This window comes from Pistacia vera, unplaced genomic scaffold (genome assembly GCF_008641045.1).
Source record: "Pistacia vera cultivar Batoury unplaced genomic scaffold, PisVer_v2 Contig42, whole genome shotgun sequence".
Taxonomy (NCBI): Eukaryota; Viridiplantae; Streptophyta; class Magnoliopsida; order Sapindales; family Anacardiaceae; genus Pistacia; species Pistacia vera.
The window spans coordinates 196,329-220,710 of NW_022196246.1; the positions used below are offsets into that span (position 1 = coordinate 196,329).

Sequence of the window (24,382 nt, forward strand, 5' to 3'; positions counted from 1 at the left end):
ATTTTTAGAACCGAAACCTACCCCCTGAGGATCGGTTTCAGGTAGGAATCGGAACCCCAAGTACCTGCCGGTTCCGATTCTGACCGGTTCTTTTGCACACCCCTAGACATCTCTCACTTCTATGCCGACCATTAAAGTTGTGACTTTGTGAGAGCCATAACTTCAATACAATGAGCAGCTTTTATAAAAATGCAACCACCGGCCACCACCCACTTTGCTTGGCTGTTCAATTCATAGTATGCATTTAGCATATTCATTACAGACGGCTTTAGTTTGTCAATGTTTCCTTTTTGCCAATCTCATGTAAACTCTATAAAGCTGCACTTAAGAAATCCATGAGTTCATAAAAGTTCTTGCACCAATCTGAAATCCATCTTCGTTTCTTTAAATAACCCATGTTAGGGAGATTTTGGGTAACTCTTAAATGCACTGAAACTTTTAACCAAATGCATCTTTTCCATTCAACTCCATTATTATTTTCAAGAGTGAAGAGCAGCTAAATTTGAGTTCTTTGCTTTGCTTGTACTTCTTCACAACATGTGCAACTTCAGATTCCATCAATGGATTTTCATTTTCCTTCTTGACCCTGTTATGTGTAAAAGCTCCATTATATCAGAGAAAAATCATTGCTTGGGATATAAACTGAACCACTTCAATTTCTTTGGCACCAATCAAGGAATTTCTAAGCAATTCATTTTAGCCAGAAGTGCAAAAGAATTTATTCCTATCATGAAGCCAACAGTTCACTTTCTATTGTATCAAACTTCACTACGGACATATCAAGGATTCAACTACACCATATGAATAAAACACTTCATGTGATGGATATTTGTTTGTATACTCAATTCATGATTGCCTTGATATTTCCCCCTTTGAGCTGACTATTCCATAATAATAGGGTTCATAATTGTGCTGGTGTTACAAGTTATCTGGATTTAGCTTGTCAAAGTTAAGCAGAATCTCCCCAACTTATAACACAAAACTATATTGAACCCAGAAATGACCCTACCTTGTTAAAAAAAAATGATGTAAAATATCTCCCTAGTTGATATTTTTGACTTATTTGGAGGATACAATTTGTACGTAGTGTCATATTGTAGATTCGTCGTATTACACGTATCAAGAACTATAAGTTTTCTTTCTTCGTACCCTTTTTATAATAAAGAAAAATTTGAGTCTTCCATCATCACATTCGTTGAGACGGAATGATATGAGTTTATCATTTTCTTTAAATGATCATTGTACCTAAAAACTTACGCGCGGGTTAAACTCAGAAAACTTTATAGATGAGATGAACGATGAACATTATAAGTACCATTTTAGTTACACTTTAAATGTGCTAATGGGAACACATCTAAAAATGTCAGAAGGCCAAACTCTGAAATATGAATCCATTGTTTCCTCCTCTATTAGACTTTTGCAATTAACTGACACAGCACAGTGCACATGGAAGCTTTAAACAAGCTGTGAAATATTTTTGTTGAAATGTCACTTCATCTCGATCAGTTTGATTATAGCTCCCACATGCTCTCAGCTTGCTTTTCTTTTGTCAGAATTGACCTGTCTTTATTGCTCGATTCATGAAGCTAGAGCTACAGATGGGAAGGCCTCTTCAATGGCGTCCTGTAGGCTAGCTGCAGTGTCATTAAAAGGCCTCAAATGAAAACACTCCAAGATTAACCCACTTGATAATTTTGTGTTTTGCTGTATAATACTATAATTATGTAATTGGGTGCAAAAAGAATAAGATTATTAAGCTGGAATAAGAAAAGTAGCCACAACAAAGGACAATAATTCATTCCATAAATTACTATTCTTGCCCAAGCTTTTTTTTTTTTAGTTATCCAGTCAGTTTATACGCACTTCAACTAATCTTTCAGGACCCTAAAATAAACGATCGAATAAATCTCCTTAATGGTCACACCTATTAGCTAGAAGATTTGAACTCAGGAACTTCTTTGTTACCATGAAACCACCCAATGGCGGTTGCCTTGCCCAAGCCTTAAGTATTGAATGCAAACCAAAATTTTACTCACAGATTGTTTCTGATTTTCTTAAAAATTTTGCTTCATTAAGCCAAAGCCTGCAGGTTTAGGTTCTTTTTTATCAAAACTTGTCAAATCTCGGATCCAATCAAGCAAATATTGCTTGCTTTGGTTTTTTCGTTTATTTTAAGTTCATATGGGTTTTCAAGGTCCAACCTAGGGGCGTAAACAAGTCAAGACGAGCCGAGCTTTCGGCTTAACAAGCTCGACTCGTGTGCTACAGGATCAAGCTCGAGCCTGTCGAGCTAGGAAAAAGGGGCTCGAACTCGAGCTCACTCGCAAGCCTAGCTCGTCAAGGCTCGGTCAAACTTGGTAAATTCCAACCCTGCAGTCTGTTTTTCCCTCCAGAACTTGTTTAAATCCACAAATTTGTGTCAATTAATACCTATTGCATAGCTTGCATCATATTAACCATGATAACTATGCAACAAAATACAAGTGTACCAAGTTTTCATCAAAATACAGTCTAGAAAATGAAAAAAACAACTTTCCAACAATCAAAATATAGGTGGTTGTCGTCTATAGACGGGTTGTCCTATACTGAAACCACCATTTTCCCCTAGCTGTAAAAAATGTTAAATTTAGTAAGTATCTTTTTAGGTAACTAAAATGAATAATCATGCAACAAAACCGAAATGAATCAAACTTTTACCTGTGTGTGCCTCCTACCACAGCCAAATCATGTACTGAATCCTAGAAACTTACGGGATAGGAAGCGTGATCTCCAACGGTTGCTCCTCTTCCTGAAAATGACATAGGAGGAGTAATTGAATTTAGTTAGTATAAATATAATATAATTAATGAATTTAATCAAAAGAATATTCAATGTAACTTACTTTGCACCATTTCTTCACCCCATTCAATGTCCGACACTAATCGTATCCACATAAAAGCATCTCCATAGTGTCGGGAGCCAACGACGATCGATAAGTGTCAATAACCCTACTCTCAACGTTGAAAGCAGACTCAGAAGCAGTCGTAGTAATAGGGATGACTAATATGTCACGAGCCATGGCAGACAGAATAGGGAACTTCGTTGCATTTGCCTTCCACCATGTCAAAGCATCAAACGCTGCAAAATCCCCTACACATTTATGACACCCCTCTCCCAAATAACAATCTAACTCTAATTTAGTTGGCTCAACTGTCTCGACACGTCCAGAAACCCACTGAAATCATCCCAAACCTCTGGCCTGTCAGCCGCTGCCCTCGACCCCTCACCAACTACTTGAAGTCCATCCTCTGCAGATGTAGAAGCGAGGGCAGCAGTCAATGCTCTACTGGCTTTAACATACTCCCCATAGACCTCATACAAAGCATCTCGAACACTAACAGTATTTGCCCACGCTTCAGCCTCAGGATACATCTTAGGGAACGCCTACTGGATCACTTTCATCTTCAGTCTAAGGTCCAATACATCAACCACAACCATCAGCAAATTACATTCCCCCCAATATTTGTCAAACTTTTGCTTCATTTTCCTAACCATAGTCCTTATAAATTCATCTTCATGTTCACTCTTATTATCCAACATAATCTTGATTGAACAAACTTGTTTTAAAAACAAGTTTGATGTCGGATAATCACTCACCGATATGAGATTGGTCACACCACTTTAACACTTTAAAATTTCACAAACTTTCTCTACTTTGTCCCAATCCTCCTCTTTGAGACAATATTGATAACTGATATCTCTGTCCTCCAAACCAGGGAAAACACGTCTAAACTTGATTGTCGTTGCCAACATATCATATGTTGAATTCCATCGTATTTTGCAATCAAGAATAAGCTTGATTTTTCATCTACTTTAGGCTCAGGTCCACACGGGTTTGTATTTTAAATTCACACAAGCATCCTCCACGCAAAACACATCTACTTAATAAGGCATATCTAAACCTTTAAAGCTAAATCTCAAACTCATTCGTTAACAATCTAAGATGTGATAAAAAAAAAATATGATAATGGTATATAAGCAAAATGTCAGGTTCTATTAGACCAAAATAAGTAGCAAATGTGTAATTGGTTTCTTTTAGGCCAACAGACATTTCCATTGTGATTCATATAATTTTTCATTTTGCTTGATTAAAACACAAAGTGTACAGGGAGGAGGTTCTTTCTTCACATCACCACCAACCGGTACTTAAAAAAAAAAGGACAATCTGTATTTCCAGCATTACTATTATTGATCTCACTCATCAATCACCATTATCAGATAATGAAGAGAACTTGACTAAGCTTTTTTTTTTTTTTTTTAAATCCAAAGCATGTTATAGCACTGTTACAACTTGAAATTTCTTCCTTTTGTCTCTGTTTTATTAAACTAGGAATCCTTTTACAAGCTTAAACAGGCTGTTGGGAATAAAGCCACGTGGTGTGTCTGTATTCATCAATTTTATTATAATTATAATTAAATCTGCTACATGGGGGTTTGATTTTTATATAAATCCATGCTTATATGAATAACAATAATGGGGGAAATTTTATTACAGTAAACGACTTTTTCCCACCAAGGTTTGCCTTAAACACTTTCACACTCAAAAGGTTTCAAACTATCACTTTCGCACCCAAAGTTAATATTTTGTTTCTACCCAAAGCCAATTCCGACCGATTTCAGTGACAAAAACTCTTTTTGTCATCACCATTTAAACCTGTGTTATCCTCTCTACAAAAACTCTCTCGCTCTGACACCTGATTTTTTGTCGATTGCTGACCACCGCAAAACTAGGGTTTCATATATATATATATATAAAGAATTTATGAATAAACAAGTTTGTATGGGCATCTAAACAAGTGATAATTGATGCTTAATATAAATAAATAAAAGTAGAAGACTTTGTGAGTGGTTCTCATAAACCAAGGGGGATGTAAGGGTAAGGCAAACATGAGCAGAGTATATTCCCTTCCAAAGAGAACGTGAAGAGGAAAAATGAAACATCAAACAATCATAATTCTTATAATTTAAATCATCATCAACAAACAAATAATAAAAAATAAAGCAACCACCATTTCATATGTTCAAACTATCTCTGGGTGATTCAGTGGTTCGATAGGGATTCTTAAGTGTATTACTCAAGAGGTCTTAAGTTCGAATCTCTCTTCGATTGTTAATAGGGGTAATTACTAGAGTTCTTACCTGATTGATAGTTCCAGAGTCACATAGGATTAGTTGAGGTGCACATAAACTGTCTAGATACCCTAATCGTTTAAAAAAAAAAAAAAACCACTTATTAATATTTAAATAATTAACAAAAAGCAAAGCTCCAACAATAAAACTGTTTAACCTTCATTTTAAAAAGTACAATATTTTACTGTTTATTTAAATGAGAAATGGGAATAAATTTAAATGAGAGAAAGGGAAGAAATTACAGTAACTGAATGAATTGGGAGTTGAGTGAATTGACAAGAGAGAGCAGGTTGCTTTATTTAAAGTCCTGTCTCATGTACTACTGACAATTTCGTTATGAAAAGATGTTATTTGTAGTGTACCAATACTTCACTTCCCTATCTTGGACCTATCAGGCTATCAATTCAATTCCCCTTTCTTATTTGGGAAAACAACACTTACCCACCCAAGGTTTGGCAGATTTTTATTCCCACCCATGTTTTCTTAAATTCTAGATTCATACCCTTAAATTAATATTGTTAGTGAAATTTGGATTTTGACACAGTACAGGTACTGCTACCATCACACTGCCCCTGAACCTTTTACTTTTGATTCAAAATAACCCCCAAATCTCAAATTTTCTCCATCACCTCTCCACCTGCACCTATACCATCACTGGCCAGGACATCCCGATCAAGCCAAAAATTTGACCTAATTTCGATACCGTTGGACCTCCCCAACACCACCAGTAGCATCGCCTTATCCTCCTCACTAAAACCCCTAACTTCTCTACTTGAGTGCACCCACCAAACGCCGATTGTAACTTCTTGCTGGTTTACTCGACTTTTCAGTTTTCAGGTTGGATTCTAGTTGATTTCGATGCCAAAAATCAACCTTGACACCACTATCAGCATCCTTATCTCCTCCTCATCAAAGCCCTTACCCCTCCACACCCCACTCATAAACACAACTCCTAACACCACTACAACCCCCCTATCGCCCCCAAACCAGCAGCCTCTTGGGTTGTGGTGGTTTGGACGGTTGTGGTGGTGGTGGTTTGGAATAGGGGCTCCCCAGGAATTATCACTTCCATTTCAGACTCAATGCAGTAGTACTGGCCATTTTACCCTTTAAACGTTATATTAAATAATTTTTTACTAATTTAATGGTGGGAATTTGGAATTTATGAAACCATAGGTGGGAACTTGAGATTCGTCAAGCCTTGGGTGGGTAAATGTTGCTAACTCTTCTTATGTTTTATTTTGTCATTTTACCCGTAATCCAAACCCTAACTTCTTTCGAAAGTCGAAACCACCAATCATAATTCAATTTTGATCTTAATTGATTAATAATTGGGTGGAGCCAATATTATCCTAATTATTTTTCTATAATTTACTTTTCACTTTCATGCATAATACTTCTTTTAAACTCCTTATTATTTTATTGGTCACATATCAATTTTAATCTATCTTTATATTTTAATATACTGGGTGGTTATTTAATTATATTGATTTATATTATCTCATCAATTATACCCTAATGTATTACTATCTTATAAAATAAAAATAGTAGCATAGCATTCGATTTAATAACTCTCTTAAATTAATGTTAAGTAAAACTATTTGATACCTTATGTCATCCCTCAATTTAATTTTTCCTCTGTCTCGCTATCTTTTGATTATATAATTAAGAACTTAAGTCGGTCAACTCTATGATCAAATTGCTTACTTCATCTCTCTATTTGATGGAAAATAAGTTAAATACTTATTCTATAATTAAAAAAAGAAGAGTCACTGCATAAATTAAAATATATGTGGGTAACTGAGTAATTCGATATAGACTTTTTGATGTATTACTGAAGAAGTTTTGAACTAATAGAGATAATCACTAGATATTTTACCTAACTAATAGTTCTAGAGTTTCGATAGATTAGTTGAAGTGCGTATAAACTGGCTTGATTATCCCTAATTATTAAAAAATAAAAAAATACATATACGTTATAGATAACATAAAAATTATCCCAATAAATTAATTAATTAAGGTCTATTTAACACATTAATGAAGCATTTAAAAATATAGAAATTTACAATACATTAAAGACAAAAATAAATAATGAAAATCTCACCTCGGATTCTCTCAAATATAATTAGGTAATCAATTACATCATTTCTAATCAATCTTGCAGAAGCACTTCCCTTGGTCTGATGGCTTCTCACAAAAGTGCTCTTATTTAGCCCCCCACCGACCCTCTCTCTTCTTCTTCTTTCTTAGCTTCTTCCTCTCCCTTTTATTAATCACAATGTTTAATTAAATATTTGCTCAACCTCCACGTACTTCATGTGCAAGATTGAGTTGGAACTGCTTTTCTTTCTGCAAATTAATTAACAACCATTTTTGACTAATCAAAATTATTAAAAGTCTTAAGCATGCTTTTGGATTAATTAAAATGTTTATGCATGTAAATCGAGGCAGTATTTATTATTTTGTGATTGTAATTAAGTTTACAAGTTGCTAGATTTCACTTCTTTTTTTATATACCCATTTGTCTTTAAAATTTTAATTATAAGATTGACTTTTTATTTTTTTATTTATTTTTACATATATAATAGATAATAGATAAAAAAAAATCTTATAAAGATACAATTAGTTGAAATGAGCTAAAATGAATTTAGAAACAGTTTTTATATACAATCCTAAAAATTAGTATGAAATTAAAAACATTCATATTTTAGTTTTTTTATTAAACATCTTGATGTTTTAACATGCGAATCAAAGGTTAATGATTATGTTAAAAGTTTTATAACGTAAAGAATTGTTGATATATATAAGATCCAGACACATGATAAATAAGTTCTCAAAGGTATTGTTCGTTTTGGCCCTGGAGCCTGCATAGTTTTGTCCTGAAAAGGCGTTTCTGGGTGGTGAAGGTGTCATTATGCTATAAAAGCAACCAATGCTCTTGTCTCATAGCCGACGTGAGATTTTGGTACCAACATAGCCCCCCTCAGGGGGCGAGCGGCTTCTTGAGAGTGGCATAGGCCCTCCTTCTAGTGTTGATTTGTACTGATGAGAAGTACGTATGATTCGTGATAGGATCTATATAAAAGTTTGTAGAAAACTCATGATTTCAATGTTGGATCGATAGATGAACAATGAATTAAACAAAAACACAAAGAAAAGATTTTTAAAGTGGTTATATTATTGAATGTGTCGAAATAGTAGTTTGATTTGTAAAGAGTTTGTAATTGATTTTCTGAGACTTGTTCCTCTCTCTCCCTAGAAAACATATTACAATTGGGTTTATATATTGTCAGTTACACAGTTGAGTTGGAGATGAACTCAAATTTGATAAAATAGGGAGCAACATGATATTCGGGTTTGATCACGAGACACGGTTGAGTTGGAGATGAACTCAAATTCGATAAAATATGGAGTAGCGTAACCTTCAGCTTTGATCATGAGACAAAGTTAAGTTGGAGGTGAACTCAAATTTGATAAAACAAAGTGTGGCGTGATCTTCGGCTTTGATCATGAGACACGGTTGAGTTAATGATGAACTCAAATTTGATAAAACAGGAAGTAATAATCTTATTTGATCATAAAATCCATATCGCGAGAAATCTATATGCCAAAAGGAAATTTATCTGTTTCGAACTATCCACACAACAAGAATGATTATATAGATAATAAATATATTTTGCTTTTATTTTTTTTCACAAAAATTATTTAAAATATTGATTTTTAACTTTCAAGGAAATAAAAATAATATAAAGGTGTTAAAAAAGTTTATTGTAGGCTGTAGGAATTGGAATATGGTTGGGAAGGACGGAGAATGGGAGGATTACGAAGGACAAGTGATTAAAGGTTGGAAACGAGTTATCTAAAATATTGGAATCATTTTACATTTTTTTTTTTTTTGTTTTTTTTGTTTTTTGGCTTTGACTTTTATTATAAATAACCTTCTTTCGAGAATAGGCATAAGTCTACACTAGTCTACTACCGTATAGGATCCCACCATTACATTTACACCCACGTACTCTTTTAAGCTACCGTATAAATATACGGATCAATAATTATTGTTTGATTAAAATTTTATATAAATACTTGATTAATTATTGGATTGATAACATACTAATACTCTTTTTATCATAATAAAAGAAAGGTTATTTTATAAATTGATCTAATATTTTTATTTCTTTTAATATATTCCAAGTACAAAATATTATAAAAAACACACACACACACACTGACACACACAAATTCTAATATATCGATATAATAATAATAATTTTTTTTTTTATGTGTGTTTTAGCGGACAATAACCCACAAAAAATATATAATTTTTTTTTTCACATTACTAAAGTGGTACCATTGCATTAATGCAATACCACAAACCAATAAATGCGTGCCATATAGATATTAAAATTAATAACTACCAATGACATTGAATTGATTTAGTCTAGTATCATAATTAATCAAACTATATTAAAAAATAATTTAAATTATTTTGAAAACAATTTAAATTATTTTGAAAACAATTTAAAAATATCAATAAAATTAATACTTGTAATTAAAAAGTGGGCTCGCACTAAAGTAGAAATTAGAAAACAAGCCAATGTGGTGTAAAAATGCTTCCCATAATTTGTTTAGGGAGTCTTTTAAAGTTGTAGATAACGCATCTTGAGTTTTTCTTGTTTATTTTTGTGCTTTCTCGTCCCTCTCTTGTGAGTGGGGTGTGCGGCTTCAGGTTTTTTTTTTGTTTTTTGTTGTAGGATATTCTTTATAAAATTACCAGTTACCCAAAAAAGAGTTGTAGATAATGACCTTTCATTTATTTTATTATTTTAATCATGGAAAACCCCAATTTCAAAAGAAACCAATAAAATAGGGAAAAAAAAATGGTAATAATAATAAAATGGTACCAAAGAAGAACAAAAGTAAGGGTTAGGGTGTCACATTCAGATAACAGTAATGGGCTGGACAGCATGTGTAGGATGGAGAGGACAGCCGGAATTTGCACATTTTAACCTGTACTCTATTACCTTCTTCTTTAATGGACCTTATGGGCAATTTTTCACTCTAAGCCCAACCTACATCTTCCAAACCATAAAAAGTCAAAAATAAAATAAAATGAAATACATTATTTCATCGTCATAACATCTCCGACTCAACCGAGTAGATCGTATTCGCTTTATAATTGTTAATAGAAGCATCTACTATTTCAGGTGACTCGACCTATGGCCTTTGTTGTTTTTGGTTGTCAACGACGACTCAACCTTATTTCTCTAAATTATCAACCTTGCGCCGACAGTTCAAAATTACTTGATCCCTTAAGTTTTACAATTGTAAGATGTTAGCCACCTAACCAACATATTTTTCTTGGCTTTTGTTACCACCCTTTATGTTTGTTCAATTCACATTTGGAATCTAGTTAATTGGTGAACACTCTTGTCTAAGGTCTAAATTGGTTTGTTAAAGTAATAATTTTCTCACTTTCTTGATTAGACACCAAATTGTAGGGTTGTGAAATTTGAACTTTATTATATAACCTTTAATCATATCATTAAATAGTAAATGTTACCATGTCATTACTTTAGGTAACTTAATGATGCCACTCCCTTTTCAAACAAAGAAATTTGCTATAAGATTGCTAGACAAAAAAGTTCATAATCAAAATTAGACAACCTCGAAGTTTTATATAATATACCATATGGTCAACATTTATAGCACCACTATGGGATTTTAAAACCTAAACAACTACCCCAATAATAATAATAATAATAATAATAAAAACTAAGTGGTTGATTGTAAAATGACAAACTATTGTTATAAATTAAATTGAGCCAAATGGCATAACGCCATCAAGTTAAAATTTAATTTAATTATGTGGGCAATGAAAGCCGGCAAGCAATTTTGGATAAGTGTGCTTCAAATTTTAATTAATATACTAATTAGCCTCCAATAATCTCTAGAAGACGCTTTATAATTCAATTTCTATAATCATATTTTTAGGTAACATGTTTTGCGCAAAAATGTCTTAATTTCAAAGTATCTTTCTTTATTTTCAATTCATTCATACCCATCCTATTCACCAAACTTGTTAAATTTTTTTTCATTGAAGTATTACTATTAAACTATGAACTCGGCCTCGAGTCTCGCTATACCTAAAAGTATGAGACTAATCCCGATCGAGGTTTGGAAAAGTATCTTTAATCACAAAGTGTTTCCAGTACAATTTGAACTTTTGACATTGTAGGTAAAGTTCGTCTCACTTGAAACCTAGTTATCAATTAGGTCACGTCTCATGATTCATATATATATTTTTTTAATCTACATAAAACTCGTAAACTTATAATTTAAAACTTGTAAACCAAAAATGTAAAACTTGTAATATACGCTTTTACGAGACTGTATTATAGTCAAATCTTGGAAAATTTTCGCAATAAAATCATCCATAACATTGAAACTTTGATAATCTACTTTCTCAAAACAAACCATTTCTCACAACAGAAAAACAAAAACAAAAACATAAAAACACTTTCTACTGGATTCTCATTTTTACATTACTCAAATCACAACAAACAAGAAACCAAACAAAAACAAACCAAAATCTCTCTCTCTCTCTCTCTCTTTCACATCTCCACACAAAAACATCACCAAACCCCAACTCCCTCCCAACACAGCATAGGGCTTCGCTCCTCTCTTCCCTCTTTCTCCTCTCTTCTCATAATCGTCATCATCACATCGGATCTGATCCTTCTCTTCAAACGACACACCGTTTTTACAAACCCCTTCTCCGATCCCATAAATTTCCGCCCACAATTCAATACACAAAACACAGCCCATTATCCCAAATAACAATACTATAACAAAACTAAGGACTTAAGTTAAGTACTGGTTGATTTTTACTCTGCCGGCATTTTGTCGAACATAAAATGTGCAAAGCGAGGTTAGAATACCGACAGCGATGAGCAAGACGGGAGGAGGAGGGGGAGATGAAGAAGATGAAGACGAATGTTTCTATGAGTCGTTGGACCGGTTAGTTACTTCTTCTTCTAACTCTTGCTCCACTTCTTCTTCCTCTGAATCCGAAGCCGATAACCCCAATCTTAACCCGGACTCTCCCGTTTATGATTTTCGTGTTCCTAAATTCCCCATGGGCGTCTCTACTAAGTACGATGTTTGGATCTCCGAGCCCGTTTCGGTCTCTGAGAGAAGGACACGTTTGCTCCGTGAAATGGGACTCAGTCATGACCGGGCTTTGGCGCGGGCCAAACCGGGATCCGAGAGGGAAACGGGTGGGGGAGATTTCGGAAGATCGGCGTCGGCTGATGGGTTGACTGAGCAAGATCAAGGTTGTTCGTCTGTTTCTGGTGGTGGTGGTGGTGTGGGTATTGTTCGATCAAAATCAGACGGTTCGAGGAATAGCAAAGGTTCTGATCACGATCATCGTAGTCATCGTCATCGTCATCAATTGTCAGTCTGTTCTCCTTCAATTCTTTCAATTCATTCTTCTTCTTTAGATTCACCTCGTGTAAATAATAATCGTAACAGTGATGATAACGATAATGGTAACCTTATTCAAAGGGTTGTTGTTAGTAAGTCGCGGAGTGGTAAAAGCAATAATGAGATTATTGCTAGTGCTGCTTTGTTAAATAAGCCCCCCACCGGCAAGAATTGTAAAAGGGTGGAGGAGAATCGAACCGATTCCTTGAGTCTTCATGGTAATGGTAATGGTAATTATAGTAGTAATTCTTTGCCCGTTAATGCTAATGGTGGAGAGGTTGTTGAGGATTTGGATTCTAATGGGATCGTGGCAGTTGATGAACAAGTGTGTATGATCAGGAATCTTGATAATGGGAAAGCATTTGTGGTCAATGAGATTAGGGAGGATGGGATGTGGAACAAGGTGAAGGAAGTAGAGACTGGGAGGCAGTTGACTATGGAAGAGTTTGAAATGAGTGTGGGGCATTCTCCACTTGTTCAAGAATTGATGAGAAGGCAGAACGTGGAGGAGGGTAATAAGGTTAATTTCGATTTGAACATTAATGGGAATAGTGGTGTTGGGGGCAAGTTGAAGAAGAAAGGGAGTTGGTTGAAGAGTATAAGGACCGTTGCTAATACTGTGACTGGGCACAAAGAGAGACGGAGTGGTGATGAGAGGGATACTTCATCAGAGAAGGGTGGGCGGCGATCAAGTTCTGCCACAGATGACAGCCAGGATGTCTCATTTCATGGACCAGAGCGAGTGAGGGTGCGCCAATATGGGAAGTCATGTAAAGAGCTTACAGCACTCTATAAGAGCCAGGAGATACAGGCACATAATGGGTCTATTTGGAGCATTAAGTTTAGTTTGGATGGAAGGTATCTTGCAAGTGCAGGTGAGGATTGTGTTATTCATGTTTGGCAGGTTGTTGAGACAGAAAGGAAGGGAGAACTGCTTGAGAAACCTGAAGAAGGACATTTGAATCTGTTGCTGCTGGCTAATGGGTCACCAGAACCAAATTCATTGTCTCCAAAACATATGGATAACCCACTTGAGAAGAAGAGAAGAGGAAGGTCACTAAGCCGAAAGTCACTGAGCTTGGACCACATTGTGGTGCCAGAGACTGTGTTTGGGCTATCTGAAAAGCCCATTTGTTCATTCCAAGGACATCTTGATGATGTGCTTGATCTATCATGGTCAAAATCTCAGGTTAGTTATCACTTTGGGGTTTCTGTTAAATTCTATTAAACATGCTTTTGTTGCTTCTGTCTGTATATTTTGGCATGATTAGTTAATTTTTGTTTGTCTTTAACATGCAATAGTATGAAACGTTTGGTAAACTTAACATGATAGATATAGCTGTATGATGTGATATCCTCTTGTCATGTAGTTTAAGTGAAAATTTTACTTTGCTTATGTTAAAGCAATTTATTTAATTTACCCTAATGCATAGTAGCCTAGGACATATACTGATGTTTCTGTTTTGGATAAGTTTAGACTTTATCAAGATAGAGAAGGTTTAACAAAATAGAGTTTGATAACAATATGGAAGGTATCCCATGGTAAGGTTTTTCAAGGCAGTAAATAAGCTTTTTACAGTGATTTGTAAAAGAAAATCATGTTTGATTTTATGGTGGAGAGAATGATGATTTCAGTGGTTTATAGATTTATGGAAAAAGGATAGAGGTTCAGTAAAGTTCATGATATAAACTTGGTCAAACATAACTCTGGCTTTGGTTATGGAAAGACATTGGATTGAATTCCTCATTATAGGACATATAATATATGTGCCTATGAATAGAGATGCCTTGAGGAATTTAATGATGCCTTTACAAGTTTATTTGAGAGCTTTTTCCTTGAAATGTGCTGTATGTGATCAGTGTATAACTGTATATCATTTGGGCCCCTTAATGAAGGTTCTCTATTTCTTCCAGTCTCAAGTTTTATTTTATTCTTATAAACTTTTATAATTGGTCATGTTGGATTATAAATTTTCTAAGCACTGTACAAAATATTTCCAACTGAAATCTTTTCTGCAACTATTGGGCTGTAAATAAAGGACATATGCAAGTTTAAAATCCAGTAGCTGAAGTGGATATTTCTTGCGGGCCAGTTTAATGGATATTCTCTGTTAGTATCCGCATGCTGCCAACAAAAATCAGCCAATATTCTTGATGTCAAAGAGAATCAGTTAGTTTAAGTAATTTAGTTGAGCCCTAGATAACTTAAATTAGTGACAAAATTGGATGATTCAATATGTTGCCATGAAAGTTGCTTCAAGTGGTGAATAGGTATTGAGCAATATTTATTGCAAACGAAAATTACATTAGATTTTAATATTCAGTAAGTTTAGTGTACTCAATTCATATGAAAAATATGTGATGAGATGAAATATATGTCTATTGTAGACTTGTTAATGTACCACTTGATGAGCTTAGAATTGGCTATAACGGTTATTCAATTTTTCTTTGGTACTCATTTTTATGAAATTGTGATTGTTCCCTTAATCATTGTTGTTCCTACAAATTTATGCTTCTCTCCTATGATTTTGTCTATTTTTACCGATCAAACCATTAAGTTAGCTGCCAGATATCTGGAAGTGATTAGTTATTTTTGTATGTATGATTTAGAGTTTTTGTTATTTTCTCCAGCATCTGCTTTCTTCTTCAATGGACAAAACTGTGCGGCTGTGGCACTTGTCTAGCAAGACTTGTTTGAAAATATTCTCTCACAGTGATTATGGTAAGTTCTTTTCACTCGTTGTTCTTTAAATGATTGATTTCCATTCACTCTCTAAGACTTTAATACTTTAATCAGTCAAATGCCACTACTATAAACTTGCTTTTTCCTGTACTTTTCTTAAGTTTCAGAAGCATTAAGTACAACATGCTGGTCCCTTTAAGAATTTTGAACTTCTTTTAATTCCTAATTTTCAATTCTAAAACCCTGGTTGGTTGAATTAAAAAAAAATTTCTTTTTTTCTCTGGTTAACTTGTTCATTGCACTAGCTTATGTAATGCTAATTAAACTTAATTTTTGAATCTGCCTTGACACAGTAACTTGCATCCAGTTTAATCCTGTTGATGATAGATATTTCATTAGTGGATCCCTAGATGCTAAGGTTCGCATATGGAGCATTCCTGATCGTCAAGTTGTTGATTGGAATGATTTGCATGAGATGGTCACTGCTGCCTGCTATACACCAGATGGTCAGGTTGGGCTATATTTAATGTTGTTTTTCAATCCATACATAAAAAATTGTGGAAAAATCTGGGGCTCATTGAATTTTTACTCACATGTTGAAGGGTGCACTAGTTGGTTCTTACAAGGGAAGCTGCCATTTATACGATACCTCTGGTACATGAAGATAAATCCCTCTGGCTCCATTTGTGTGATTTTGAGACTTTGTGCATGTTTGTGTTTATGTGTAACCTGCCTCATTGTTAAGTTCTTGCACTGTCAGAAGTTAATGATGATCTTTTTGTATGTATGTTTTTTCAGAGAATAAGTTGCAACAGAAAAGTCAAATCAATCTACAAAACAAGAAGAAGAAATCCCAGCAGAAGAAAATCACTGGTTTCCAGGTAATTTGAGTTGTCCTTGTATCGTTTAGATTTCTTGAGGTGATGCATGAAACTATTCCATTCCTGTCCCCTTATTTTTTTCTCATTTCTTTATTAGATTTTTGCCACTAGTTCATTTGATCCTTGTTAGCTGCTAATTAGCTTCATTAACCAGTTTGCACCAGGAAGCTCATCAGAAGTGCTCATCACATCTGCAGATTCAAGGGTTCGGGTTGTTGACGGTGTTGACCTAGTGCACAAGTTTAAAGGTAAGAATAATGTTCAACATGTATTGTCCTTTTTTTACTTTTAGCACCAGAATCTTGAATGACACTTCACCCTTTTGAAACCCGATTCATTAAGCTGCCAGTGGTGGCACAAAAATTGATGCCAATGATTCTCCATCGTTTGCAGTTCAGTATAAGTATAATGCAGGGTTGATTTTTCATTTCCCATATGCCATTACTTATATTTGGGTAACTCCAGTAAGAATTTGATCCTTCTATGCGGAGTTGGGTAGACTAGTTTTGTTTCTGTGGGTCAACTTTAGACAGCTCTGCTTGACATCTTATTTTAATGATTATTATGTAGATATTGGATCTCTGAATCCTTCACAGTAGGATATATGTTGGAAGTTTGAGTTTTGAGTGTTGCTGGATCACATAGCTCTGTGAGAAACATATTTCTTTTTAGCTATCAATATTCAATCGATATGTACTCAAAAACAAGTTGCTTTTTGGTATATCTACATGTGTCTCCATCATGACCATTTTCACAATTGAGTTGGTATGCCTTCCGTGACAGGGTTTCGTAACACGAATAGCCAAATATGTGCCTCCCTCACAGCAAATGGAAGATATGTGGTAGCTGCTAGTGAGGATTCTTATGTATATGTGTGGAAACATGAAGCTGAATCCCGACCTAGCAGAAGCAAAGGTGTTACTGTAACACATTCTTATGAGCATTTCCATTGTCAAGATGTATCAGTGGCCGTTCCCTGGCCTGGCATGGGTGACATATGGGGACTGCAAGATACATATTCAGGTGATCAAACTGGGGTTGACAATAATCTTGATGAGTTCTCCATGGCTAATCATCCTCCTACACCTGTTGAGGAGACTAGTGGTAACGAGGGTTCACGATCTGCATCTGGTTGCACCAATAGTCCACTTAATGGTACCATTTCTAGTGCAACCAACAGCTACTTCTTTGATAGAATATCAGCTACATGGCCAGAAGAAAAACTTTATATGGCTGCTAGGAATCGGAGCCCTCGTACCAGTGTAGATTTCGCCAATGGTTTAAGTTCAAACATGTCAGCATGGGGTATGGTGATTGTAACCGCTGGCCTTCGAGGTGAAATTAGAACTTTTCAAAATTTTGGATTGCCGGTTCGGATATAAGGGGTCAAAAACAGGAAGAAAAAACAAAAACAAAAACCAAAAAGAAAAAAAAAAAAAATATGACAGGAGGCTGGGTGTGGGGGAAATGGGTAGATGATAATAATCAGTGCTGGCCATTTCCTGGTAGTTAAATGTGTACAGAGAGATATTGGGTGAGATTTGTAATATTAGCGAGTTCCATTTCTTCTTTCTTTGTGCTTGTCATCGGAGTGGTAACAGATGGATAGCCATTCCGATCGAGCATTGAGAAAAGTATAGATTTGTTAAAAGAAAAAAAAAAGTAAAAACTACACCGTGAATTTAGAAACCGATGTATTTCTGCTGTCGGGAATTGTAGAGTTATGAGCATGGCAAAAGCTTATTGAATTTAAATGAAATTCTTTTATGATTCATTGGTGTTAGTCGCGTTAAGTCCACAAGTAGGGAAAAAAAAACTAGGCTGTTGATGTATCATAGTAATTTGTATTACTGTATTTGAAGGTTTAAGCCTGCAATTTTGACGTCTTCCATATTCATATTGTTTTTCTTGGTATTGTTGTGAAGAAACGTTAAGAGTAACCCAGAATTTGAGAACTTGTGCTTTGGCCGTTGGCACCAAAATTAGTGTAAGAATGAGCGAAATGCAGAGTGATTGGCATCTAATGAAAATTGATATAAAAAAAGTATAAGAAGCAAGCAAGGGACATTTGGGGTTTGATATTGCTTTGCTCGTAGAAGTGTTTTGGGTGAAGTATAAAAACATTTTAGGCATAATTTCTAGGTGAATCTTGAACCATAATTTGGAAACTCATTTAACCTATTAATATATCTTTGAGTGAACGAGTGATTCGATAGAAATTTTTGGATGTATTATTTAAGAGGTTATAAGTTGTCATTTTTCAATTGCTAATAGGGGTAGCCACTGGTAGTCTTATTCGGTTGATAATTCTAAGGTCTTGGGAGATTAATTTAGATGCATGTAAACTGATCTGGACAGTCTCGGTAAAAAAAAAAAAATAATAAACAAAAAAATCTGCCAAATCTTTTGAAAACCTGCAAAGATAAAAGCTTTAGCCAGGGGCCCAGGCTGCCAAAACTCACTATTGAGTTTTGGCCCTAATGGCCTAATCCATGACAGAAGATGCCATCTCCCCAGTCACTCTCTAATCCGTTCCAACATTTCATACTCTCAACCCAAAACTATTTTGGGAATCGGACCTAAATATCTCTCTCAAGCCCCACCAAACATATACTAAAACAATAAAATATAGTATCAAAAATCTGGAAATCCAAAACTTGAGACCTCATTGGTGGCCTAGAATTGATGTGGCAGATACTTGGTCTGCTAATTATCTTATCCTCTCTGCCTCCCGTATCCAAAGACAATACTCTTTATTGTCATAAACCATGCAGCTTCTTCCTATATATACATCACTTAATATCTCTTTCAAACACTACTACTACGAACACCAGTACTAAGCTCTCAGCTGACTCTGTTAGCAGAAAATATCCTTAAGCATTAAATTGAAACACTTTTTTCAAAGTGGTAACAAATGGCTCTCCAGGCTGCTTCTTTGGTTGCCTCTGCTTTCTCTCTTCCCAAAGAGGTTTGTTTTTCAGTCTTTGTTTTAATGATGAGCTTCGTCTTTCTTTTATTATGAAAAAGGAGAAAGAAAAGAACGAAATGGGTTGACATTTTGGTATGTGTAATTGTTGCATGCAGGGAAAGTCTGGTGCTTCTTTCAAGGACTCAAGCCTTTTTGGAGTTTCACTTTCAGATCATGCCAAAGCTGACTTCAGCTCTTCTGTATTGAGATGCAAGGTAGTATACTAGTCACAAAATTCAGTACCTTTCGGCTTTTTTTCTTGGTTGTTGTGAATTGCCTTAAATTGGACCAACAAAACAGTTTGTTTTTGTTTGAATTGTGCCCCTGAAATAAGTTGGACCTGTTGATAACTGTTCGAATACAAGTAATTTTCAGAGTTCATGTAATTTCAGTTTTTGTGAGATGATGTTGATGGAAAAGAAAATGACAGTTGAACCACTAAAACTTTTCTTTACAAGATCACAGGCACAAATTAGTTAGACATGCAATTAGAAACTGCAAGAATTTGAATTGTGGCATGAAACTTTTTTTTGAGAGCTGTGGATTTTACATGTATTGGGTTCATTTCCACTTGAGTGCTTCTTGACTTAAAAAGTTATTGCAAAAGGAAAATAAATAAATGAATGAGGAAAGGCTCTATATTATGCTGGAATTATGGAATTTATCTTGTGGAGCGATTGTACATCGACTCCACTATGTAAAGATGAATGGATTTTACATATTCTGATGTTTTGTATATGGAAATAAACTGCAGAGGGAATTCAACCAAAGAATCGGCGCTGTAAGAGCTCAAACATCGGCTACTGCCTCTCCAGCAGCCAATGTAGCTACTCCACAGGGGAAGAAAACTCTAAGAAAAGGCAGTGTTGTGGTCACTGGCGCCTCCTCTGGATTGGGTCTAGCCACAGCTAAGGCACTTGCTGAAACTGGAAAATGGCATGTAATTATGGCCTGCAGGGACTTCCTCAAGGCTGAAAGAGCTGCCAAATCAGCTGGCATGGCTAAGGAAAACTACACGATCATGCATTTGGATCTAGCTTCACTTGACAGTGTCCGCCAATTTGTTGATAACTTCAGGCGATCAGGCAGGCCACTTGATGTGCTGGTTTGCAACGCTGCTGTTTACCAGCCAACTGCTAAAGAGCCTTCATTTACTGCTGAAGGGTTTGAGCTTAGTGTCGGAACTAACCATCTTGGTCACTTCCTCCTTTCACGGTTGTTGCTTGATGACTTGAAGCAATCTGATTACCCATCAAAGCGCCTAATCATTGTTGGCTCAATTACAGGTATTAATTCACATGGACGTTAAGCATGTACATATATTGAAGTATAAAAAATTTAAGACATTGATGCACTAACTGTAATTGTAATTATATCAGGAAACACAAATACCTTAGCTGGCAATGTACCTCCTAAGGCCAACCTTGGGGACTTGCGGGGACTTGCTGGGGGTTTAAATGGGCTAAACACCTCGTCCATGATCGATGGCGGAGAATTTGATGGTGCTAAGGCCTACAAAGACAGCAAAGTCTGCAACATGCTCACAATGCAAGAGTTCCACAGGCGCTTCCATGAGGAAACCGGAATTGCATTCGCTTCCCTTTACCCTGGTTGTATTGCCACAACAGGCTTGTTCAGGGAGCACATTCCCTTGTTCAGGCTTCTCTTCCCTCCATTCCAGAAGTACATCACCAAGGGCTTTGTCTCTGAAGATGAAGCCGGAAAAAGACTTGCTCAGGTAAAAAAAGAGACTTACCAATTATCTGTACTTTTGTTCCACACTTAGATACTATTTTTGCGTCAAAATGAACATGCATGAACTTAAGTGGTTGCTTCTGTCAGGTCGTGAGCGACCCGAGCTTGACAAAATCGGGTGTTTACTGGAGCTGGAACAAGGACTCAGCTTCATTTGAGAATCAGTTGTCTCAAGAAGCTAGTGATGTAGAGAAAGCACGCAAAGTGTGGGAGATCAGTGAGAAACTTGTTGGTTTAGCTTGACTGGGAACTTACGAGGTTCTGTTCCACTAATCTTTGCCATGGGAGAGGGTGATGACTTCAAGGTCCATTGTGTGCTGCGGAATTTGGATTTTTTGTAAACAGTTTTTTTCTCTTTAGATGTAGATGACTTGTGATTTAAAACCGAGAATAAAATCACCCACCCCTATTGCAAAATACAAGCTTGCTTTCGCAGTGTTTGGAATGAAATGGAAACAGCATCAATTATGTTCATGTTCATTGTGTTTAAAGGTACTTCAACACCTTTGGATTTTGACTGAAAAATTATATTCGCAGAGTTGAAAATTGTAAACCCTTTTTCAGTGTATAAAGAAGGATGTCAATGCAAGTTATTGAGTATTTATGAATTTTACTCGAGGTTTAGTACACTAGTTATGTTCCACCAGATAACGGAAAAAAAAAAAAAAAAAAAAAAAAAAAATTAGTATACAACAGGTATTTTTGTACATGTCTTCACCACCAATTTCCCAGAAAGCAAATTAGAGTTCATAAGCTGGGAACCTAGCTGTGGACGGTTCAACCATATCCAGAAAAAGATAAGCCATTCCTCCGATACCCTCAAACTGTGAATAGGGGCGATCACCTCCATGCATTTTCCCTTCTGAAATCAATTTTTGTGCTCTATCAAATAGAAAGCAAGCAAATGCTTTGGCCCTGTACAAGTACTCAGAATTGCCAGTCAATCGGTAGAGTGCCAGAAAAACATAGGTGTTTCCACTGATACCATGGCAGATGCCAACTCGTTTAAGCATACCCCGTTGCCATACGACCTCCCCTGCATCCACAGCTGCTTGCACAAATTCTTTGTCTCCAAAAACCTGAAAATTTACATTTTGGTAGGAGTTACAACAACAGAAGATGCACTTTTCTGAAGATTAAGGTTTACAAGATAATGCATAAAACAGGCACGTTATCAATCTTACCAATTAGTAGTTAAACGGCTGAAAGGAGTTACCTGAGCGGCTTTCACAAGGGTAAGAGTGACCCCAGGAGCACCATGGCACCAATGCACAAGACGGTCTGATTCATTTCCTTCACTTGAAGGATAATTGCCACTGGAGAAACGATTCTTTATCATGTAGCGAAGCGTATTCCTGACATCCTCCACTTCATCAGGTTTCAATTCCATGTCAATCAAAACGTGCATAATCCCTGCCAGGCCATGGGCAGCGCCCCAGTACTTCTTCCCATGCCATTCATACATCAATGGACATCTTCCCTTATTAGCCAATCTTCTCCCAGCCTTGATAATTTCATCAACAACTGCTCTCTATATAAACATTAAATCCCATCAATAAGAGAAAGGATTCAATCTTCTTAGTTACAATAAATTTGGAGGAAAATGTGCAAAAATAGCTTACCATACGGGCAGTAGATATCGTGTCTTTACCAATATGCTTGTTTAAGAAAGAACAGGCCCATAAGAACCCCACTCTCCCATATAATAACTCGTTAGGCAAATCACTAGGAAGCTTGATCTGCTTTCAGGAGAAAAATTGAATCTCAAAAGTAATACAAACAAATACAATTCAAGTCAAGAGGGAACAATGTCATCAAGATAAGAGAAAAAGTATCCCATAATACCTCTTTCAACTGTGTTATGTAGTGCTCAAGTAGCCGCTCATCACCAGCATACTTTGCCACCACAGCACCAAGAGAACAAACACCAGCCCGCCCACATATGAATGTCACACGCCTATGTCCATGCATCACACAACAATGTAAACAAAATCAGATCAATCATCTCTCATGGTAAGAACCCTGCTCAGTGTATTTGTTTCTTTCATTTGTTTTTGGCTAGTATTGTTCCGCCTTGTGATACCATGTGCTTGACTTTGCAATTATTCTCACAACATATGCAAAACTTACACATTAATTTTTCTCATTTGCACAAAATACTAAAGTAGAAGCTAAACCTCAATGGGGTGCATCAATTTTGCACCAAATTTGAGCATTTCCACTCATCAAAAAGCTAACTTTTTTGTTCATTTCTATATTACAGCCTTGCATTAAGTAAAATTGATCATTTTTATTAAACCTTTTAAACAATTTGAACACAACAAATAAGAGTAAAGTGAAAGTACCCGGAATCTTTAGAAGCAGAATCACAAGCCTTAACAATGTCAGAGCACAATTTAAGATCATTCTCACTCTTGGTAACTTGATAAACTTTAAACAGCAAATAAGCAGTGCCAAGAGCACCCGTGTACAAGCTGTAATCTTTCACACGCTTTCCACTCGGTCCCCACATCTCATTAACAATCTAAACAATTAAAAAAAAAAAATGAAGTCAGTTGGGGGCATATAAACAAAACCCAGAAGAGAGTTTTGAGAGAAAATGAAAATGATGGAAGTTGTACGGTTTGTTTGAGATGGAAAGCTGAAGTTTTGAGTTTATCTGAAAGAGTTGTGAAGGGAAGAGAGAGGAGGTTGGAGAGAGAGTCCTGTTGTGGTGTAAGTGATGTTTCAGGCGGTATTTCGTTGGGAAAGAAACGATCAGCCATGGCTGAAATCTCTCTGGAGCAGAGTTACTTCTTCTTCTTGCTTGATGAAGCGTGGAGTTGAAGCTCTTGGAGTTTTGCAGAAACTTTAGGCCCAGAAGGATGTGAAGCGTGAGTGTGATAGGACAGATGTCGCCTGTTCGCGGAGTTTGGAGTCAGCTCATTTTTTGTCATCCGACTAATATTTATTTATTTATTTTTTTTTTTAAATAGCTGTAATTTCGAAAACCCCCTACAGGTATATCCTATTTTCACAATCACCTCTAAGTTTGGAGAATACCCTAATCCCCGTCCCCTTATAAATCGTTAAAAAAAGACTGTTATGTTTAGAAACATTTTTTTACCCATGAAACCCTAAACCTTTACCCCTTATCTTTTTGGTTGTAGCTAGCCTTGCGGTTGCATCTGTTTAGCAATATCACTAGAGGTTATAGAAGTCTCATGGTGTCGTTGGAGGTCAATCACAAGATACTAAGTTTGACTTTAATGACATCGCTTAATACTAGATTTGATCACACGATGTTACAGGAGGTCAAATTCGACCTCACAACACTACCAAATGTTGAATTTAGCCTTACGATTCTATTAAAGGTTGGATACGAACAATCTTATTTTGGTTTTTAAAATTGTGGACGTTTTTAGAGGTTATATTCAATCTCACGGTGTTATTAAAGATCAA

At 35.8% G+C, this 24,382-nt stretch overlaps 3 protein-coding genes across 4 annotated transcripts; 2 read left to right on the forward strand and 1 right to left on the reverse strand.

Moving 5' to 3' along the window:
• The first annotated feature begins 11,710 nt into the window (after window positions 1–11,710).
• LOC116142805 (WD repeat-containing protein 44) lies at window positions 11,711–17,990 on the forward strand. The gene is made up of 7 exons (XM_031428211.1): window positions 11,711–13,843; window positions 15,286–15,376; window positions 15,691–15,848; window positions 15,940–15,991; window positions 16,136–16,218; window positions 16,373–16,466; window positions 17,002–17,990. Exons 1-7 carry the CDS (start codon window positions 12,116–12,118, stop codon window positions 17,598–17,600), a joined length of 2,805 nt encoding a protein of 934 aa, XP_031284071.1. The 5' UTR covers window positions 11,711–12,115; the 3' UTR covers window positions 17,601–17,990.
• A 979-nt stretch (window positions 17,991–18,969) lies between these two features.
• LOC116142807 (protochlorophyllide reductase, chloroplastic) lies at window positions 18,970–21,415 on the forward strand. Its single transcript, XM_031428215.1, has 5 exons — window positions 18,970–19,186; window positions 19,303–19,401; window positions 19,941–20,472; window positions 20,566–20,924; window positions 21,029–21,415. Exons 1-5 carry the CDS (start codon window positions 19,133–19,135, stop codon window positions 21,182–21,184), a joined length of 1,200 nt encoding a protein of 399 aa, XP_031284075.1. The 5' UTR covers window positions 18,970–19,132; the 3' UTR covers window positions 21,185–21,415.
• A 104-nt stretch (window positions 21,416–21,519) lies between these two features.
• Window positions 21,520–23,888, reverse strand: LOC116142806 (lanC-like protein GCR2). 2 transcript variants are annotated; one of them, XM_031428213.1, is made up of 6 exons: window positions 23,563–23,888; window positions 23,287–23,465; window positions 22,787–22,898; window positions 22,564–22,680; window positions 22,158–22,472; window positions 21,520–22,020 (listed from the first exon to the last, which is right to left on the reverse strand). In XM_031428213.1, exons 1-6 carry the CDS (start codon window positions 23,704–23,706, stop codon window positions 21,682–21,684), a joined length of 1,206 nt encoding a protein of 401 aa, XP_031284073.1. In that variant the 5' UTR covers window positions 23,707–23,888; the 3' UTR covers window positions 21,520–21,681. The 2 variants fall into 2 exon arrangements, with proteins under 2 accessions (XP_031284073.1, XP_031284072.1); XM_031428212.1 differs by having other exon boundaries at window positions 22,564–22,683.
• Between the last annotated feature and the right edge of the window lie 494 nt (window positions 23,889–24,382).